The following is an 18,422-nucleotide window of genomic DNA, read 5'->3' on the forward strand; positions in this document are numbered from 1 at the left end:
ACAACAAGGCATATGCAGGAGGAGCACTTTAGAAGGCATTGGTATTTTAAGTGAAATCACAATCATTCCAGAAATAAGATGACTATGATTGAGTGAGTTCAGAATGAGACTGATTAAATTGTCCTTGTGTTTGACAGCATTGGGATCTAAACAGAAAGAGTGCACAAAGAGATTAAGTTGTCCACAGAGCTCAATGACCTTTCTGTGATTAACGTGACCCTGATGACTCGAGTTCACTCTACAGCATGTGACGGGCATCGCTTGCCCACTGATCCAAAAATCCCCTAACAACCATGACATGCACTCTACTTTCACGGATTTTGTCTTGCATGTCAGTATTAATGTCACTGTCCAAACCAAAACATTTCACTTGCCATGCTAAGTATCTGAATGGAAACTCAACCTGTTTATTTTATGAATTTAAGTCCTGAATAAAGTGACCCTTACTGACACACGAGTACACCATTTCTAGATTTGCATTGCCTGTCCTTTGTTAATGTCATTGTTTTCCTTTTTATCTCTTTTCCACTTCAGTCAAAACCCCTCTGTGCTTACGCTGGGTAACTATGGAGATGGTTCAATGTAGGGGTTTGGTTACATCAGACATGGATAGTGGCACTTGACCTAGTTCAGCAGGAGCCTGATTAGCAACACAGCTATCGGCGGCATGCTTCTCATCATCATCATTATTATATTAGCAGCAGTCCCAATCTTACATCTTTGTTTGTTTATGCCATTTGGTGAGATATAGCCTATTCTACTCTTTTATATTATTTCAAGGATATAAATGCAACAAATCTCTGCTCAGAGGTGTGCCGCTCATTGAACAGTCTGCCGTAGTGAACGGTACTCTAGTAAAGTTTCTCTTTCTAGTTAAAAAAAAAGTCATTGCTTTTATCTTCCCCTCACTTTGTCTCTGCTGGCTCCAAACTGCTGATTTCAAATACAGCCAGGTGAGATGGCAAAGAATGAAACACCTCCATCTACACACATGCACAAACACACACACTGATTTCCATGTTTTATGGTGACTCTCCATAGACGTAAAGATTTTTATACTGTGTAAACTGTATATTCTGTCCCTCTACCCTACCCCTAAACCTACCCATCACAGGAAGCTTTCTGCATTTTTAGATGTTCAAAAAACTTTTTGTATAATTTTGTATGATTTATAAGCTGTTTTTCTCATGAGGACCAACAAGATTTCCCCACAAGGTCAAAATGTACTGGTATATTACTATCCTTCTAGGGATATTTGGTCCCCATAACCTAGGGAATACTAGAGTACACACACACACACACACACACACACACACACAGATATAATTTTTACATGCTGCAGTCAACAGAATTAAAGGAGCAAGTCACCCAAAAATAATGTCATCATTTTCTCAGTATAATGTTCATTAGGGTGTTTTGTATTTCATTTTCTGTAATTTAGTTAATGTTTATTGCATTGTTTTAGTACTGTATGCTCATTCACCATCTATTTACGAGTATTAGATGAATTCGGATTCATCATATCATTTTCTGCTTTACTTCCGGTATTCATATGGTGGTTATTAGTGGATTTTTAGGTACAAAGCGGGTTTGGGTACTTTAAATAGATCAGTAATAAAATAATATCACTTAATGACATATATGGCTATAAGTTAAGTAAAACATACAGGCACCAATATGCCATGTTTTATGGTGAATTTAGGAGCAGATTAAAATTGAATTGGTTATTCACTATACTACAATATTCACTAATATTAGAACTCTCTAGCCTGAAAACCGCTGTCATTGGATCATCGAGTCATTGTAAAAAGATCTGACTCATTTGTTCACAAATACTCATGGAAGAGATCTAGAGCAGACATCAATATTTTCGTTTTTGGGTGAACTATCCCTTTAAATACACTTTTAATAGGTCAATGTGTCACATTTATTGCTAAAAATAACACTCAGTAATGAGCATTCTTATTATCTCTTTGATTAGTTTTAATTTAACACCCTGTTATGAGAGTTGAATAGTGAGTCAATGCAGTAGGCCTATGTGCATTTTTACTTATTGTATAGTTAACCTAAAGATAATAATTATATTGTTTTCTTTTATGTTCTATTTGTGCATCTCTTTCTTTCTCAGATTAATACTAAAGGTTTTCCCACCATTAACTTGGCAGACCTGCTAAATGTCATCTCAATCAAATTCCCACTAAAGTCATCCATTAGTTGTGGACACATGCTATTAAAGATGATTGTGTGTGTTTGTACTTGTGTGTGTAGGCTATTCATGTGTGTGCATATTTTTTTCTTTATAGCATTAACAGTGATTTTCATTCAAGTATGTGTGTGCATGTACAGCAGTATGTTTAATAAGTAAATGTGTCTAAATCTACTTTATTAGACTCATACATAAAGAATTGAATAGATTTATTTATGCATTGAAAAGGAAATATTTGGAAAAAGGAGTTTTCCTTCCTCTGTATTCACAGTTTATTGTCACATGACTGCATGGCGTGGAGACCTGGAGACCAAACCATCCATAGAACTGCAGCACAGGCCTTTCAGTTAAAAATATGTTTCAAGTCATGAATATTTAGATCACCGCTTAGGTGATATCTAGAATATCTAAATATTCTGGGTTCAGCTGCTTGCCTGTGCATCTCATGTAATATTTATAACATGTATTCTGAATTTGGTGTTTTAATATTACTGTCTTAGTACTTAGTAGTACAAACCTGTTTATAGCTATAATGGGGAACGGAGGGAAGCCTTGTTTTGCCCTCCTATAAGGGTGTGACGCCACAAGAAATCTAAGAATTGATCTAACAGAACTCTGTTCGGTCTTTCTCTTTTCTGTAGATCACTGAAGAGAAAGTTTCCTAAACGTCATCCTTTTGATGATCTCTTGACCTCACTACAGCTCTATTTCCGTGTGACAGTGTGTGTGTCTGCTTATGCTTATTTGTGTAGTCTGTTACACCTACTCAGGCAGGTTTGGCTCAGGTGACAGATGGATCATGAAGAGCTTGTCACTTGTCTGTCAGTGCTTGTTTGTGAAGACAGCTTTCATGAGAACTCTATTATAAGCCCTTCAGTGAACTGAGGGTGAGGCTTAGGTCAGCTTACAATGGCAAAAAGATCAGCAGTGTTAGTCCATTTGTTGCCTCCCCTTTTTAATTTATTCTCGTTTAGAGCGCATTTAGGCATATTCAACATCCAAACAACATTCTCTAAGTTATTTATACTTCTACATGAAAGGGATCCAGCCAGACAGCACATAAAAACTCAACTTAGTATATACCGCCCCTGGGTATCTCAATATCATGAAGTGTGAATCTGCCTGGTTTGGATCAACACATCTTATCTGGTTGTTATTGATTTTTAAAACTACACCAAGATAAAACAGAATCAAATGAGACGCACTGGGATTTTAGGGCTACACTTTTGCCTTTGTTGCCGATTCTGTTTGTTCTTACCCATAATGCTGTTCAGCTCTCAGTGGTGACTCTCAGTCGCGCGCTTTCTCACTCAGAAACTGACAGCACATTGAGTGAAACAAGCTTGTTTTTGATTTCATCCCTAGACAAGAGCACATTTGAGCGAGACAGCACGCCTGTAATGGAGGGAGAAAGAAAGAGAAAAAGGTTGTTTCATGGTCAACAACTGCAGGATTACATGCAAGAAAATAATTTCATTCATCCCTGTTCATGTCAGCCTTGGTTGTTTGTGAAATTGTGCTCATTTCCCTTTAGTCCTTTGTTTTGCGTCTGGCTGTCGACCTATTATGTATGCAAAGCTGTGCATTTGCATCAACAAAATTAGCTTCTCGCAAGTTTCCCTGTGTGTCTGAGACTGAAATTTGTTGGTTAAGTTAGTCATGACATTTCTCTTTTCCGTGGCAGAGAAAGAAGCAAAATACAGTGTCTCCGCAGCCACAATGCAGACAGTGTTTAATGTTTGACAGGTCTTTACAAGGTCAACAATTAACGAACAAAACAAGTAGACGCTATAAAGACTTCAAGGTAGGAGCAACGAGAGATGGCGTTAATAACCTCATGTCTCAAAGCACATAACATTACAATAATAATGAGCGTAAACAACTTTCAGAGCTCTTACTTGTACCACCTGACTGCTGCAGATTCATTTCGGAGTTGATAATGTTTATTTAGAAATGCAAAAAAATTTGTGTGAGGATGTGAACAGCTTTGGATAGAACATCACGGGTTGCCATCTCATAAATACGGTTATGACATGGCGTGAATGCAGCATAAGCTTGTTGTTTAGGTTCAGGAGGAGCTGTAAAAGGTAGCTGCTGTTTGTTTGCGGCGGTCGAGACTGGCTGTCTACGCCATTGGCATTTATAGATGCCTCATTATTGGCAGTTTCAATAAGCCACTTTACTACGTAAGCTGTCCGCCATATTGGAACGGTCAAAGTCGGTCCGTGAACATTCAAGAGCAAGTTGGCTGAGCGTCTGCAACCGGAGTTAGACGCATGTATGAATATCTATATCTGCAATAGACTTCAGCAGATGATTTTGAATACAACAAGACAAAGCCGTCAGCTAACACAACATGAATTAGTTTCCATAGTAAAAGTAAAAACATTACAAGTACCATTGTAAAAATGTGTAATATTGAGTTAATACATATAAAAACACCTGTGTTTTTACCAACACATTCTCACCTGTGAAAAGTTAAAACCTCGGTAGTTTCACAACATTGATTCTTTGAGTGAACACTGAACGTTGCAAGATGGCGGGCGCTCCGACGTGTCTGGAGTAGTTGTGAACGTGACTCCTACGTATACATATCTATGGTCTACGCCTCATGGAACTCATTGATGACGTGTGATGTCTGCACAAGCAGGGTGCGCAGAGGTATGGAAATACATAAGTTGACAGGAAGACATATCATTGCATTCAGACCAAAAATTGCCTACCCTACCATTTTACAGAGATAATAAATACAGACTGTATATACTCAATTAGTGTCTAGATACTGCACAAATATTGTGCAAAAAATAACCCAGACAGCAACATAGTGTCGGCCCAGATTGGGCCAGCATCTGGGCCATGTGGAATCCACATGTACCAGATGTGGGCCGAATCTGGGCCGACAATATGTTGCTGTCTGGGTTGGGAAACAGGTTAAAGCAGAAGGTTGTTTGCTGAAATGAAGAAGCGTAATAGTGTAAGGCAAGAAAATAGAACCTATGTGTGTATAGACATCCCTGAGCAAAAAAAAACCCTCTAGGCCAGGGGTGTCCAAACTCAGTCCTGGAGGGCCACTGTCCTGCAGAGTTTAGCTCCAACCCCAATTAAACACACCTGAACCAGATAATCAGACCGATTAAACTCTGCAGGACAGTGGCCCTCCAGGACTGAGTTTGGACACCCCTGCTCTAGGCAATCTGAAATTCATGTTATTTTATGTGATATGCTCAGGATACAAAGCACAATCTAGTTCCAAAAGTTTCTGAAACTACGAACTGATGAACAGATGATTAGCAGTGTTACAGTAGAATATAGATTTCCTTTGAAGTGTAATGTTGCTGTTTCTAGAAGCGAGAATAGAAAACTAGGGCAGTCCTCTCTTAGTGAAGAAATAATCAGCATTTGGACCAGTACTCAGCCCTCATCGTCACCCATTAAATATTGAATAAAAAAAATGTAAGACAAAATAGATTTTTACATGCATTTGGAGAAAATCTGAGTGGTGCTTACCTGTGTAAAAGTGGTTGCTATGGTGTTCTGGGGTGGTTGCTATGGTGAATGTTATGCATGGAGCAAGTTATGCAGAAAAGTTTAGGGGATGGTTAGAGATCCCTGAAAAATCCCTGATTCTGTGCAGTTTAATAGTAATCAAAACTCTTTGTCTGAGAAGAAACTGAACCAACATACTGTATGTGTGAGAAATATGTATAAAGAGTAACTGAGAGAAGGATAGAAATGTACATGTTCCAAATATATGTCCACCTTTCACAACACTGCTCTGGCTTTAGGTCTGCATGCGGCTTTTTGGTAACACTTTATTTTAAGGTGACGTAGTTACACATTACTACATGTACTTATTACTATAGTAATAACAGTAAATAATGCATAATTGCAACTAACCCTAAACCAAACCCTAACCGTAACTCTACAGACCTTATGTAGCCCCGCCCCTTTTCAGCGCTGCGCTCGTTGTCTTTTGACTTCCGGTCTGTATTTTCACAGCGATCTTGCGTAACGGCTCGTTTTAAAATCTTCCCGGTCTACTGACATTTGTTAAGACATCTGCTTTAAACATTACAATCCTCATGATAACTTTCGTTAACTTTACATAGAAATATACAGAGCGACTGCAAAAACGGAAGTTCAAAGACAATATTCTAAAGATGGTGGTGCCCTCGTTTCTCTGGCGCATAAGGTCTATAGTAAGTACACGTAGTTAATCAATATTGCTTATTTGAATAAGTACAATGTAACTACATCACCTTAAAGCCGTTAAGCCGTTAAGCTATATGCTAGTGTGCTCCAAACAAATGACAAAATTGTTATTTATATAACCATTCAAAACTTATCTCTCACTTCAGCCAATATGGATCTGTGATTTTGATGACATCACGCTGCGCTTCAGCTTTCAGATCAGATTTTCTGTCCAATCAAATGCTCTCTAGAATCTAAAGCGTCCCGCCCTCTGCATTATAAATAGAAGCTTAAGCTGCTGCTAAAATCGGTCACTTGTTCACACATTTACTATTTTCTACGTGGTGAATGGCACATAGTGCACAATATAGGGCATAGGGAATGATTCAGACAGTGTAAATATGCTTTCCATTGGAGCGAATGAAGTCTGGTTTCACGTTAGTATCACGTGAACCGCCACAGCGCACACACTGTCTGCTCCGGTCCAGAGACACGATAGCACGATATAGGGTAAACCACAAAACATATCGAACCCATTTAAATTCTGCACAGAATGCTGTATTATAAAGTGATAATGGAGGAGATTAGGAGGAAACTGTGGCTTTACCGCTATTGGCTATTTAAAAAAAGGGGAGGAGCTGTTCGAAATGTCCCGCCCCGTCTTCCAGTTTCGGTGGAAATGACGTCAACACATTGAATAATGCTGCATGTTCCAAGGCACTTCAGTGGGCCTTTAAAATAAAGTGTAACCGTCTTTTTCCCCATCCACTCAATGTCCTCAATATCCTGCAACTTTAATGTTAGCCTCGTTAACCCTCCACTGACCAAGAGTGATATAAAGTGGGTCTGGGCAACCTCATCAGGCTTTCATTAAACCTGATAGCATTTATCATGACTGATGTGTTGATTACATGCATGTTTGCGATGTATCTTAGCATAACAACTGCTACGAACGATAAGGTAAGGCAGGGTAAGCCAGAGTGCTAGAAAACTTCTGACATAGGAAATGCTGTAATGAGCTAAATATAATACTTATTGAGCACCAGAGACCATGCAACACTGACATGTATTTTCAAACACACACACACACACACACACACACACACACACACACACACACACACACACACACACACACACACACACACACACACACACACACACACACACACACACACACACACACACACATACTTGAGTCTAACACGCATATTCACAATGACATGACACCCAGGGAGTCATCTGCTGCCTCTAGTTTCTGTATACAAATCAGCCAGAAGATATTTGAATACGCAGTATCCTCTTAAAAGAGAGGAGCAAAAAGTAAATATTCAGACCTGTGAACACGTTAATAGGGCAAGTTGAAGAAAAAGAGGGATTATGGATTTGTAGGAAGTGAAGAGATGCTTATGTGGAGGTGAGAGAATGTGAGCAAAGTGTCATTTATGATGAAAAGGACTTATGGATGAGCCAGAGACCTATGGCATTCAATCTCTGAACTACAAATATCTTCAAAAATCCCCTCCCATTTCATCACATCTAACTCTACAGACTGTAGATAAGATTGTAATCCTCAGGACATCTGGACACAAGCCAGTCTGTCCTGAAATAACACACTCTCTCATGCAAGCACACAAATATACACTATTTGCATGTGGAAAGATATATTATACTTTTGCCTGGTCATTATAAAAGTACAGACAGCAATTGAAAAAATCCTTTCAATAACACACTGTAGTTACAGAGGAAAATGATTTTTATATTTATGTTTTGTTCACTGAACAGAAATTATATTAGGCTTAAGCTAAAAATAGGTTTAAATTTGCATTAAACTAGAGAAGGGAGAATAACTAAATATGACTAACCAACCAATAGCATTTTTTTCCCCAAGAGCTGGGTCCACCTGGAGTAAATATTGTGCAGCACACAATCTGTTTTGTCCGACATTATGGTTTACACATCACATTTTCATGATTGATATCACAGTAGATAAACAGTCCATCAAGTCTCTTTTTGAACGATTACACAATATGAGATAATGCAAATTGTTTGTTTATAGTTTAATGTCTCCCTCTATTGGCAAGTATAAGGACGAACAACCAAAACATACACCAAATTCGGGCTGCACAAAAAACTGCTAATCACAATAATTTTGCTCAAATCCATTTACAAAATAATTAGTCCAGTTTGAGATTTTTCTTTATACATTTCAGCAGAGTTACTGCACTTTCCTGTAAGTACAAATCAAGAGAATGTCAACTCATACGCAGAGTTTATTTTACCTCATAGTTTCCTGATTTATTATATTTATAATTTACATGAACACACTCTCAGCATTATGAAAACTGGTAAAACCATTAAAAAGCTTCTCTCAGAAGCTAAAAATGGTAATAATACAGTTATTCCAGATTATGTTAATGTTTTTAAACATTAAACAAAAAAGCACAGAGATTGTACATTTATTCAGCAATCGCAAACCACATAGTTGAGATTCATATTTGGATTTATTACAATTCATGCAGTTTAGCATTCAGGTTTAGCATTGCCGCAAACAGCACATGCAGCCTTGTGAAGGAACACAGACTGGATGTATTACACTTTCATTTCAGCAGAATATGGTAATGGAGATCATGAGTGCTTTTTTAGCAGTTCAGAGAGCGCGCATGTGATTAATCATGCAACCCTACACCAGATAAACTAACAATACCTGCTGTATTCTAACAATAAAATGTACTGTACAGGTTTTGAACAAAATTGTCAAAAGTAATGCAACTGAAGGTCCAGAATGGCCAAAAGTAATGTCACTGTAAAAGATAAAAGTGTGTTACTTTGTGAAAATACACGCATGTCATCTTTATCAATTGTTTTGCTTTATTAATTATAATGTATTGCACATCTACAAATATTGTATTTCAGGAAAGTACCTCAATGTCAGTGAAGAAGGAGCGATCTTGATTTGTGTTCCCAGCATCCTGTTTAAGCACAGTAAACTGATTAACAGCATTGTGCCTCTCCAAGCTAAAACTGTTGTCTCGGAAGTACAGAACAGCTGACAACTGCTTCTTGCTAAAGACGAGAAGAGACAGTAAGGGAGAATTAAGTGAGTGGTTCCATGTAATCAGACAAGTGAACAAAACTTTAAAATAGTAGCATATGCAAAGTTATTATAACACTTACCTGATGTCTGGGTAATTAGTAACTAATGGGATTAACAGGTCTTTTATCTTTCTCTCATTTTCCATTCCAATAATGTCACTAAGGTAATCTCCCAACGGATAAAGCCAGTTTAAGGATGATCCCTGTGTACAGAATAATATTGTCGGTGCATGAAAAATCCATTTGTTTATTCCACATTATTTAATGCTAGACTGGATCTTACCATGTCCTCAAATAGCTTCTTGAGTTCATTCCATTGTTCTCTCAGTTTTGCAGCAGCATCTTCGCTCTTGGTTTTTTTGCATGAATACTTTTTCTTCATCAGCTGGGAGACATATTCTCTGGCTACATAATAGTGCACATCATTCACGAAAACCTGCAAATACAGACACTGTGTTAAAAGTGGTGCTCTGTAGCCATTAGAGAGAATCTCTGAGTAGATGACATGGACTCACTTGAGCTGATGGAGCTCTCATAGATTTACAGAGCCCACGATAATTCTCTATTCTAGAAGTAACTTCTTTAAAATCTTCATTTGTTTTCAGCCATTTTTTTGTCATCATACCATCCATGTAAGGCTTTGGGGAAAATTGCATTATAGTTAGTAATATTGTAATCTTCAACTATAAAAAAATATGTGTAATAATATAATTTTAGCTTATGAGGAATTTAAAACGACAAGCTGGGTATATTTTATATGTACAGTATATGCGGTAAGGCACACCTTGATATCAGTTTTGAAATGTTTTATCAGGGTCTGGCTAAGTCTTTGAATCAGTCCATCCACATCTTTCTCCAGCTGCTCCACCTGAGCTGAAAAGTTCTCCCTATAAAACTGCAGATTCTCTCTGTAACAAAAGAAAAAACGTTGACATGCATGTCTCAAAGGACTGACACAGGGACAGGAACTCACAGAAGATTGAGATTAAACAGATTTCTGTCATGACAACTCTCGGAGTGTTTGCATTGGTAATGGATATGACAACACATTCTCATCCTAGAGCGTCATATACTGACGCTTTTGACATTTCGTCTATATCGAACGCACATGGCACCCTTTAGCGTCAATATGACACGCACAGAGCTTTGTTCGGTTGTTCTGTGTGGTAGAAAATGAATGAATAAAATAATAAAACTGTATTTTAAACTAACCATGATTCTAACAGTAATAACACATAAACTTTATTTCCTCTTTCCAGGGCTAACATTCTAATACTTGGAAACACATTGTACTAAAACGTTCTGTTTTTGCCTATTATGAGTTATGGAAAATTGTCTAGTGCTGACTATAACAAAATCAATACTGTCTCTCTTGTCCCATGACATATTGAGTAATCAACAGAACTCTTAACCCTTTACTTGTGTTTTTTCTATGTTCCAAGATATTTTTGCATAGGCCACTAACAGAGGGTGAAAAGGAGGGGGCTTGCTTCATATTAATAGAAGGTGACAATATTAAAGTCATGAGTAAGGCAGGTGATTTGGTTTGTATGTGTCAAGTCTTTATCCTATAAAACCTGATGTATTATTCTATGTGGCTGAGATTTCTATGAGAACTGCTCGAGAAACTCTCCCGGCCGTAATTAAAGTATTTAAAGGACAATTGCTAGAGTCTGTCTGTCATTTATGCTGCGCAGCAAGAAAACTAGTTAGTAAGGGAAACAAGTTAGACTAGGTGACTTATTGAGTGGGGACGTCGATTTGTAGACGAGACCCAGATAGACTAAACATCAAAAGTAGACGTTAGGGGACGTCGATTTCGTAGACGAGACCCAGAAAGTTAGGTTTAGGGAAAAATCGACCACAGCTGCAACTGCTATGGCAATTGCCGACCAAGGGCCCTATGATACACCCGGCGCAATGCAGCGCCGAGCGCGCCGGAAGTGTTTTTTGCTAGTTTCAGCCTGACGCAGTTATCCTTTTCACGTCCTGCGCCACATTGTTTAAATAGCAGATGCATTTGCGCCTATTTATGCGCCCATGTGCGTGCATGTCTGAAAACGAGGTGTGCTCACAAAGAGCTTATAGTAATGTTAGCTTATAGGCGGGTCCACAACACGCGTACACTCTGCTTATTACACACACAGGGATGTGCAGCAGCACACAAACTATAGCCAAATATTACAAATAAAAGGATTACATTGTAAAAGATTAATATTGTGTACATAAAGATATGGCGGAATCCGGCTTGTCCTGTATGGTCTGCTTGCGCGCTTTAACCTAGCGCACAAGCAGATCCGTTTGCGCTCTGGAGACACGTTCAGTCTTTCTGCTTGCAAAGTCTGTCATGTAAATAGCGAATCCACCATGGCGCGAGCGCAACTGGCTTTTAAAGGGAATGGGAGATGAGACTCTGGTTGGTTTATTTCACGTTACGCCCAAAACAAGAGACCATGCGTCGCGCCGACCATTTTTCCCGTCGTTAAACTAGCAAAAGTGGATTCGGACTTAAGTGCAATTGCGCCCTGAGCTTTAGACCATCGTTAAAATAGGGCCCAAAGTCTCTGAAGGTTGAGCATGTGAGCTCATTGGCTACTGATACAGCAGGAACCAATCAGCATGAAAAAAGAGTATGTTAGGATTATGTTATGTTTTACTTTTCTAACTTTTCATTGTACATCTAACACCCCTGGACTGGACACAGCACACTTGTGAAAAAAGAAGTGTACTTGATTATACTTTTACTTTTACTATACTAATTTTCACTTGTAGTGTACTTCAAATCTTAAAAGTATATATTTTTTAAAAACATACTAGCAGATAATATATCAATAAAATAAAAGACCACTTAAGTGTACTTAAAGTGAGTACACTTTCATGATTGTTTCTTAACACACTTAAGTACACTTTGAAAAGTGCACTTTGAAATAATGAGTTTTATTTCAAAGTACATCTGAGATCATTATGTTTAATAATCATGTTTTATTTTTGCAATGCTAAGTACACTTATTTTGATATGTTGACTAACATACAATGGCACATTTAAAATACTTGACTATAATTTTAAGTCTAGTGTGTTATTCAATATTAAAATAATAATATCTGAAAATGGCATATTAAGATGTACTTAAGTCATATACTTAAGTGGGTCAAAAACACTCTAAAGTTCAAAAGTTTAATATCTATTTAAACTATGATGCATTTGCATTTAATTGCCATTAACATGCAATGAAATGTCTGAAAACATTACATTCAGTTCACACTTAAGTATATTCTTTTTCAAAAGGGCAGTGTTCCTTTTGGACTTACTTGAGTGAATTAAAGCAGTTGATGTAGCTGATGTGATATTCTATCCATAGACAGCAGTCCAGCAGGTCAGAGGTCAACAGAGAGCGGGTGTGTTGCAAAAACTCTTCTTCGAATCTAAAAGAGAAGGAAACTGTCAGAGAAGGAAAGTTGCAGAAGTGACCTCAAGATAATCTATAATAATACTGTGGACTCAAACCTTGTATGAAATGGATTTAGCTCCTCTAAGCAAAAGCGTACCACTGACTTCCCCAGATTCTCATCGATCTTCTCGAGATTCTCAGCATAACTCGCTATCAGCTAACAAGACAAATCCAGAGGTGAAAATTGAATAAATTATAATAATAATAATAAAAGTTTTGGATCTCCCACTATAGTGACAAGTTTCAGTCCTGACCTGGCAGATGGCCATGTAGGGTTTTGAAGTGAGGAATCCATCATCTGTTCTATCAGGAGATTTCTTCATTGTCCACACTTCTTTTTCAGTTATGATAATATTCTCCAGTGCAGATTTAAAGTCATCCTGATATCAAATATGGTACCACAGTAAAACAAACTGATGTAAACAAATTCTAAATAGTATGGAAGCTTGTTTCCGCCAATGAATAATAAATAAATAATAATAGCGACTTTTTATCTCACAATTCTGACTTTTTTTTCTCACAATTGCGATATATTAAGTCAGAATTGTGAGAAATAAAGTCGCAATTCTGAGAAATAAAGTCGCAATTGCGAGATATAAAGTCTGAATTGCGTGTTATAAAGTCGCAATTCTGGGAAATAAAGTCGCAATTGCGAGATATAAAGTCGCAATTCTGAGAAATAAAGTCGCAATTGGGAGATATAAAGTCAGAATTGCACGATATAAAGTCGCAATTGCGTGTTATAAAGTCGCAATTCTGGGAAATAAAGTCGCAATTGCGAGATATAAAGTCGCAATTCTGAGAAATAAAGTCGCAATTGGGAGATATAAAGTCAGAATTGCACGATATAAAGTCGCAATTGCGTGTTATAAAGTCGCAATTCTGGGAAATAAAGTCGCAATTGCGAGATATAAAGTCGCAATTCTGAGAAATAAAGTCGCAATTGGGAGATATAAAGTCAGAATTGCACGATATAAAGTCGCAATTGCGTGTTATAAAGTCAGAATTGTGAGATATAAACAATTCTGAGAAAAAAGAAAAAAAAAATCTCTTTTTTTCCCTTAGAATTGGACTTTATATCTCACAATTCTGAGTTTATATCTCACAATTCTGAGAAAAGATGTCAGAACTGCGAGATATAAACTCGCAATTGCGTGTTATAAAGTCAGAATTGCGTGATATAAAGTCGCAATTGCGAGAAAAAAAGTCAGAATTCTGACTTTATAACACGCAATTCTGGCTTTATTTCACGCAATTCTGACTTTATATCTCGCAATTCTGACTTTATATCTCGCAATTCTGACTTTATAACACGCAATTCTGACTTTATATCTCGCAATTCTGACTTTATTTCACGCAATTCTGACTTTATATCTCGCAATTCTGAGATAAAAAGTCGCAATTATCTTTTAAAATGTTTTATTTTGTGGCGGAAACAAGCTTCCATAAAATAGGCTATGTGGTGTATTTGCTAAAAGGTAGGCTACACTATGTAACTTTTTTCATTCAAAATAAAACAAAATTTTTAAGTCAATACATCATAAATTCTTCTTCCAAAACGTGTTTTTGTCTTACCCTGATTCAATATGGTAAGCCTAAAATAAGTGTTTATTTAGACCTGTCCGGAGGGTTTTCGCGGGAAATTGTGTAAATACGTCACTTGCCCATGTGTGTCTCGTCATATTTGTAAATAGAGAAAAGTTGCTTTGGCTACTTAGACGTGTGTATGGTGTGTAAGTGTTGTAGGTTAGTTGTCGCAATGAGCGAAAAAGTTTGACATGGAGCATCTAAATCTCGAACCTACGGGGAATCACCCGTTTTAAAAAAATGTTGAAGAAAGTCTTGTGGCAAAAAGAGAATGCGACAGTGCTCGTCATAAAACGAGAATCAACATTGGCTTGGCTTTTGGAGGTGGCGAGAACTGAGGGTGACGTGTGTGTTAATGGGTAAAGCTACAGTCATGTCCTCAGCTAGTGAGATCCTTTCCATCTGGTTCTCTTAAGCCTAATAGTGAATGTTTTTTGAGTAGTAAGATAATCTCCTTCTTTTTTTTGTTATGAGCAAGAAACATATTCATCAGCACAGTCACGCAGAGCCGAAGCACAACCAAAACAATGTTGTTCCGCTACTTGCATTAGTCCATGCTTGCATTTTTTTTAACTGGCCCATAGGTTACATAGTGTACCTTTAACCTACAATGCCAAAACTCTTTCCTTGCAGTAGCTCACCTTTTGGCAATGAGAGTAAGAGGTCTTTATATTATTTAGCAAGTCTTCTTCCGCTATAAGAATTCTCTGCTTGTCTCTCAGATCACTGTGGAACACCAATGAGATACCATTTCATTTAAACTGAATTATACAATGAAGTGCCATTTAGACATTTGTGTGATGTTTTTTTTTAAGAAGCTCACCTGGGGTAGTGATGAATAATAAAATCTAGAAGAGCGTTGTAATCTTTCAGCTCTGTCACCTTTTCCAAAAGTGTCTTTAAATGCTCTCCTACAGCCTCATGATGGCAGGACACATAGGTTTCAAACACTTTAAAGTCTTCTGGATATAAGCTCTGAAGTTCAGTCTTCACTCTCTCCAAATCCTCGACCACAGCTTTACCCAGAAGCCCCAGATGCACTGCCAACCAGGAAGCGTTCTGCTCGCGGCTGTCCAGGTGAACTTTCTTCAGAGCGTCTCGAACCCCGTCTCGTACCGCATCCTTCCATGCTTCCCTCCATCCCGGCATCGCTCCTGGCTCTCCCAGTCTCTTCTCTTCCTCCAGGATAATTTGTGCAACATACACCAGCAGCTCTTTATTGGATGAGGGTAGAGCACTGGAGTTGCGTACAATGACAGACATTTTGTTCCTTAGAGTCACAAATAGATTATTGACATCTCTCTCTTTATTAACTTGATTTGTGGGAGGAGCTCCTTCGCCCACAGCTTTCAATTCTTTCTGGAGCTCCAGGCGCATGGAGAGCAGGTTCAGATAGGCCTCCTTCAGCATATCTGTTTGTATATAATCTGTGATCTGCAAAACTGTTGTGAAAACAAAGCGGCAATGAGAAAGAGTGTTGCTATGAATAATATCATATAGAGCACTATGCATTATGTGCCTTCATTTCCACCACAACAAATGGACTAGATATTTACCTGTGCATGGCTTTCGAGGAATCTTTGTGTTGTTGATTTCAAATGTCTTCTTTTTGCTTTTTCTGATCGAGGGAAACCTGCGAAAGATGTCTTTCACTGTGCAAACATAGAAAATATTATAAAATCTACTGCACAAAATCAACAATAATTTTTTTTCTTCTAAAAATGAGATATTGTACAATATTACAATTACACAGCATTATTCTCCTCCCTTCTCAACCATTCAATATCAAAAGGAAACTTAAAAGTGTAACAAATTACTATCAGCAAACAATAAATAACACCAAAAGCTCAGATGAATCATTTAGCAGGAATATTATGGATGTGTTAATAGGCTACTGTATAATATATGTAAGTATGTAACATCATTGATGGTGATTGATATTTCAAAGTGCTTTCCCTTATTTTGACATGAATGTTGTATTTCTCAGCTTTAGACGTATTCCAGTAAACACAGCTGATAGGGATTAGAAATGAAAAAGGAGATAAATCAAAAAGCATTAATGTGAATGTTTTAAAGTATTATGTGAGGATATGGGGAGGAAAAACTGGAAAGCAGACCACAATTGTGCAGTGTCTATTGTCTTTATCCCTGCAGGTTTTGTGTTTCATGTGTTTTGTTAATTGGATTTTTAGTTTGCATTTTCCCTGTTTCTGTTTCCTGTCTTGTGTGCCATTTTTGTAGTCCTTTGTAGTTTTTCTGGCTGATTCTGTGATCATTCCCAGGTGTGTCTTGTTTGCGTATTACCCCCTCTAGTATTTAAACCCCAGTGTTTCTTATGTTTCTTGTTGAGTCTTGTCCTACCTACACAGATGTACGTTTAGTGCTGCTCATTCTGTTCCCTTGTTCTCAGGTCTCTGTTGTGGTTTTGTTATTGTATTTTGTTACTATTTGCGTATGGATTCAGCTTTCTTTCGTTTTTTGTTTTTTTATGTTAACCCATCAAGACAATTATCAATTATCCGTAAAATGATTTGCAATATGTACAATATTGTACAATCACCTGCACTTTTACAAATTGTTCCTTGTATTTTGCATAATACATACAACAATGGCCCAGCTGTGTGCCAATAAAACATTTGCTACTTGATTATTTATTCAATTCTATTTAATTTCACGCAACTGACATTGATATACATACCAGAAGTGGGAGATTTTGCCATTGTTTATCCAAATGGCTATTAAACAATCCTGTATAATACAAAGAAAAGTTAGAATATCTCATGAAAGAAATATATTATGCAACATCAGCCGTTCAAGGCATTTTAATACGGTGCTTTATCTTATAAGATTATCAGAGATTTTATAATGTCATTCACTCATAGGAAAACAACATGAAATTTTCCACCTGCAAAAAAACAAACACTCTTCCTAGTTACTAACCCAGTGATTAACAAAACTTTCAAAAGACGAATTATGAAAAATATGGTAGGCGACACAGTGAATAGAAGAATTATGATAGCCAGTAAACATGAAAACCATGAATGAAAAATAAGGGTTGTCAGCTTTTTTTAAATGCTAACCTATTACCTTAATTACACCGACAAATGATCAAAATCATTTTAGTGTCGTCTCTAAAGAAAGCACAAAACATGACAAGTAAATAATGTGTAGCTCTTACCTGAAACCTTTTCAGGGAATATCCGTCCCTTTCTTCTCAGAGGAGCTTTACAAGCCAGGGAACTTACTTTCACTTTCATGTATACTTGAAAGGACACGCATACACCTATGAAAAGCAGTATAGCCTACAGCTTTTATCAGTGGAAGAATGTTTTTTTGGAATGATGATAAATGTATCTAACATGAAAATCTGCATTTGATCTCATTGAGAGGGAGTAAAAGGCAACGGATCAAGCAAAAACATGCAGCCAAAAATAAATCTAACATTAATGTTTACATATCCATTTAGTTACAAATTAACAGAAAGAGTCATAAACATAGGTTCCATGAATAGATGCAATATATTCGCTTCTGACTGATCAATACAACTTCCCAGTTTGCTAAAACTCAAGACGAAGCAGATAGCAACTTGAATATAGGCTATAACCATTTATAAAAAGCAAAATGGCACATGCCTTGCTGTATTGTGATTATGCTATATTTTGCTCATAAAGGAAACAGACGATGCTTTGCATAACCACTGTATTATTTTCCCTCAGTATTAGGCACAATTGTATTTCCATAGATTATGGGAATCTGAGAGTGATGTGTAATCATTTTTCAAAAACTCTCAAGTCAGTGAATACAGTGATTCCTCAGGCAAAATCGTTTTATCTAGGCTCTTTTGAATCTGACGCTAGTTCCTGTATCAGCTCACGCGGGCTCTCAATTATTAA

General features: G+C 37.3%; 1 protein-coding gene across 1 annotated transcript; it reads right to left on the reverse strand.

The window, feature by feature from the left end:
- Positions 1 to 8,047: 8,047 nt before the first annotated feature.
- On the reverse strand, positions 8,048 to 17,790 carry LOC311280241 (exocyst complex component 3). Its single transcript, XM_084392235.1, has 14 exons — positions 17,708 to 17,790; positions 17,228 to 17,277; positions 16,086 to 16,181; positions 15,353 to 15,971; positions 15,171 to 15,255; positions 13,197 to 13,322; positions 12,999 to 13,099; positions 12,803 to 12,916; positions 10,278 to 10,401; positions 10,009 to 10,131; positions 9,777 to 9,929; positions 9,575 to 9,696; positions 9,322 to 9,463; positions 8,048 to 9,201 (listed from the first exon to the last, which is right to left on the reverse strand). The coding sequence occupies exons 2-14, from the start codon at positions 17,247 to 17,249 to the stop codon at positions 9,199 to 9,201; spliced, it is 1,830 nt and encodes a 609-aa protein (XP_084248361.1). The 5' UTR covers positions 17,250 to 17,277; positions 17,708 to 17,790; the 3' UTR covers positions 8,048 to 9,198.
- Positions 17,791 to 18,422: the final 632 nt, after the last annotated feature.

This window comes from Rutilus rutilus (genome assembly GCF_951802725.1).
Source record: "Rutilus rutilus genome assembly, chromosome: 20".
Taxonomy (NCBI): Eukaryota; Metazoa; Chordata; class Actinopteri; order Cypriniformes; family Leuciscidae; genus Rutilus; species Rutilus rutilus.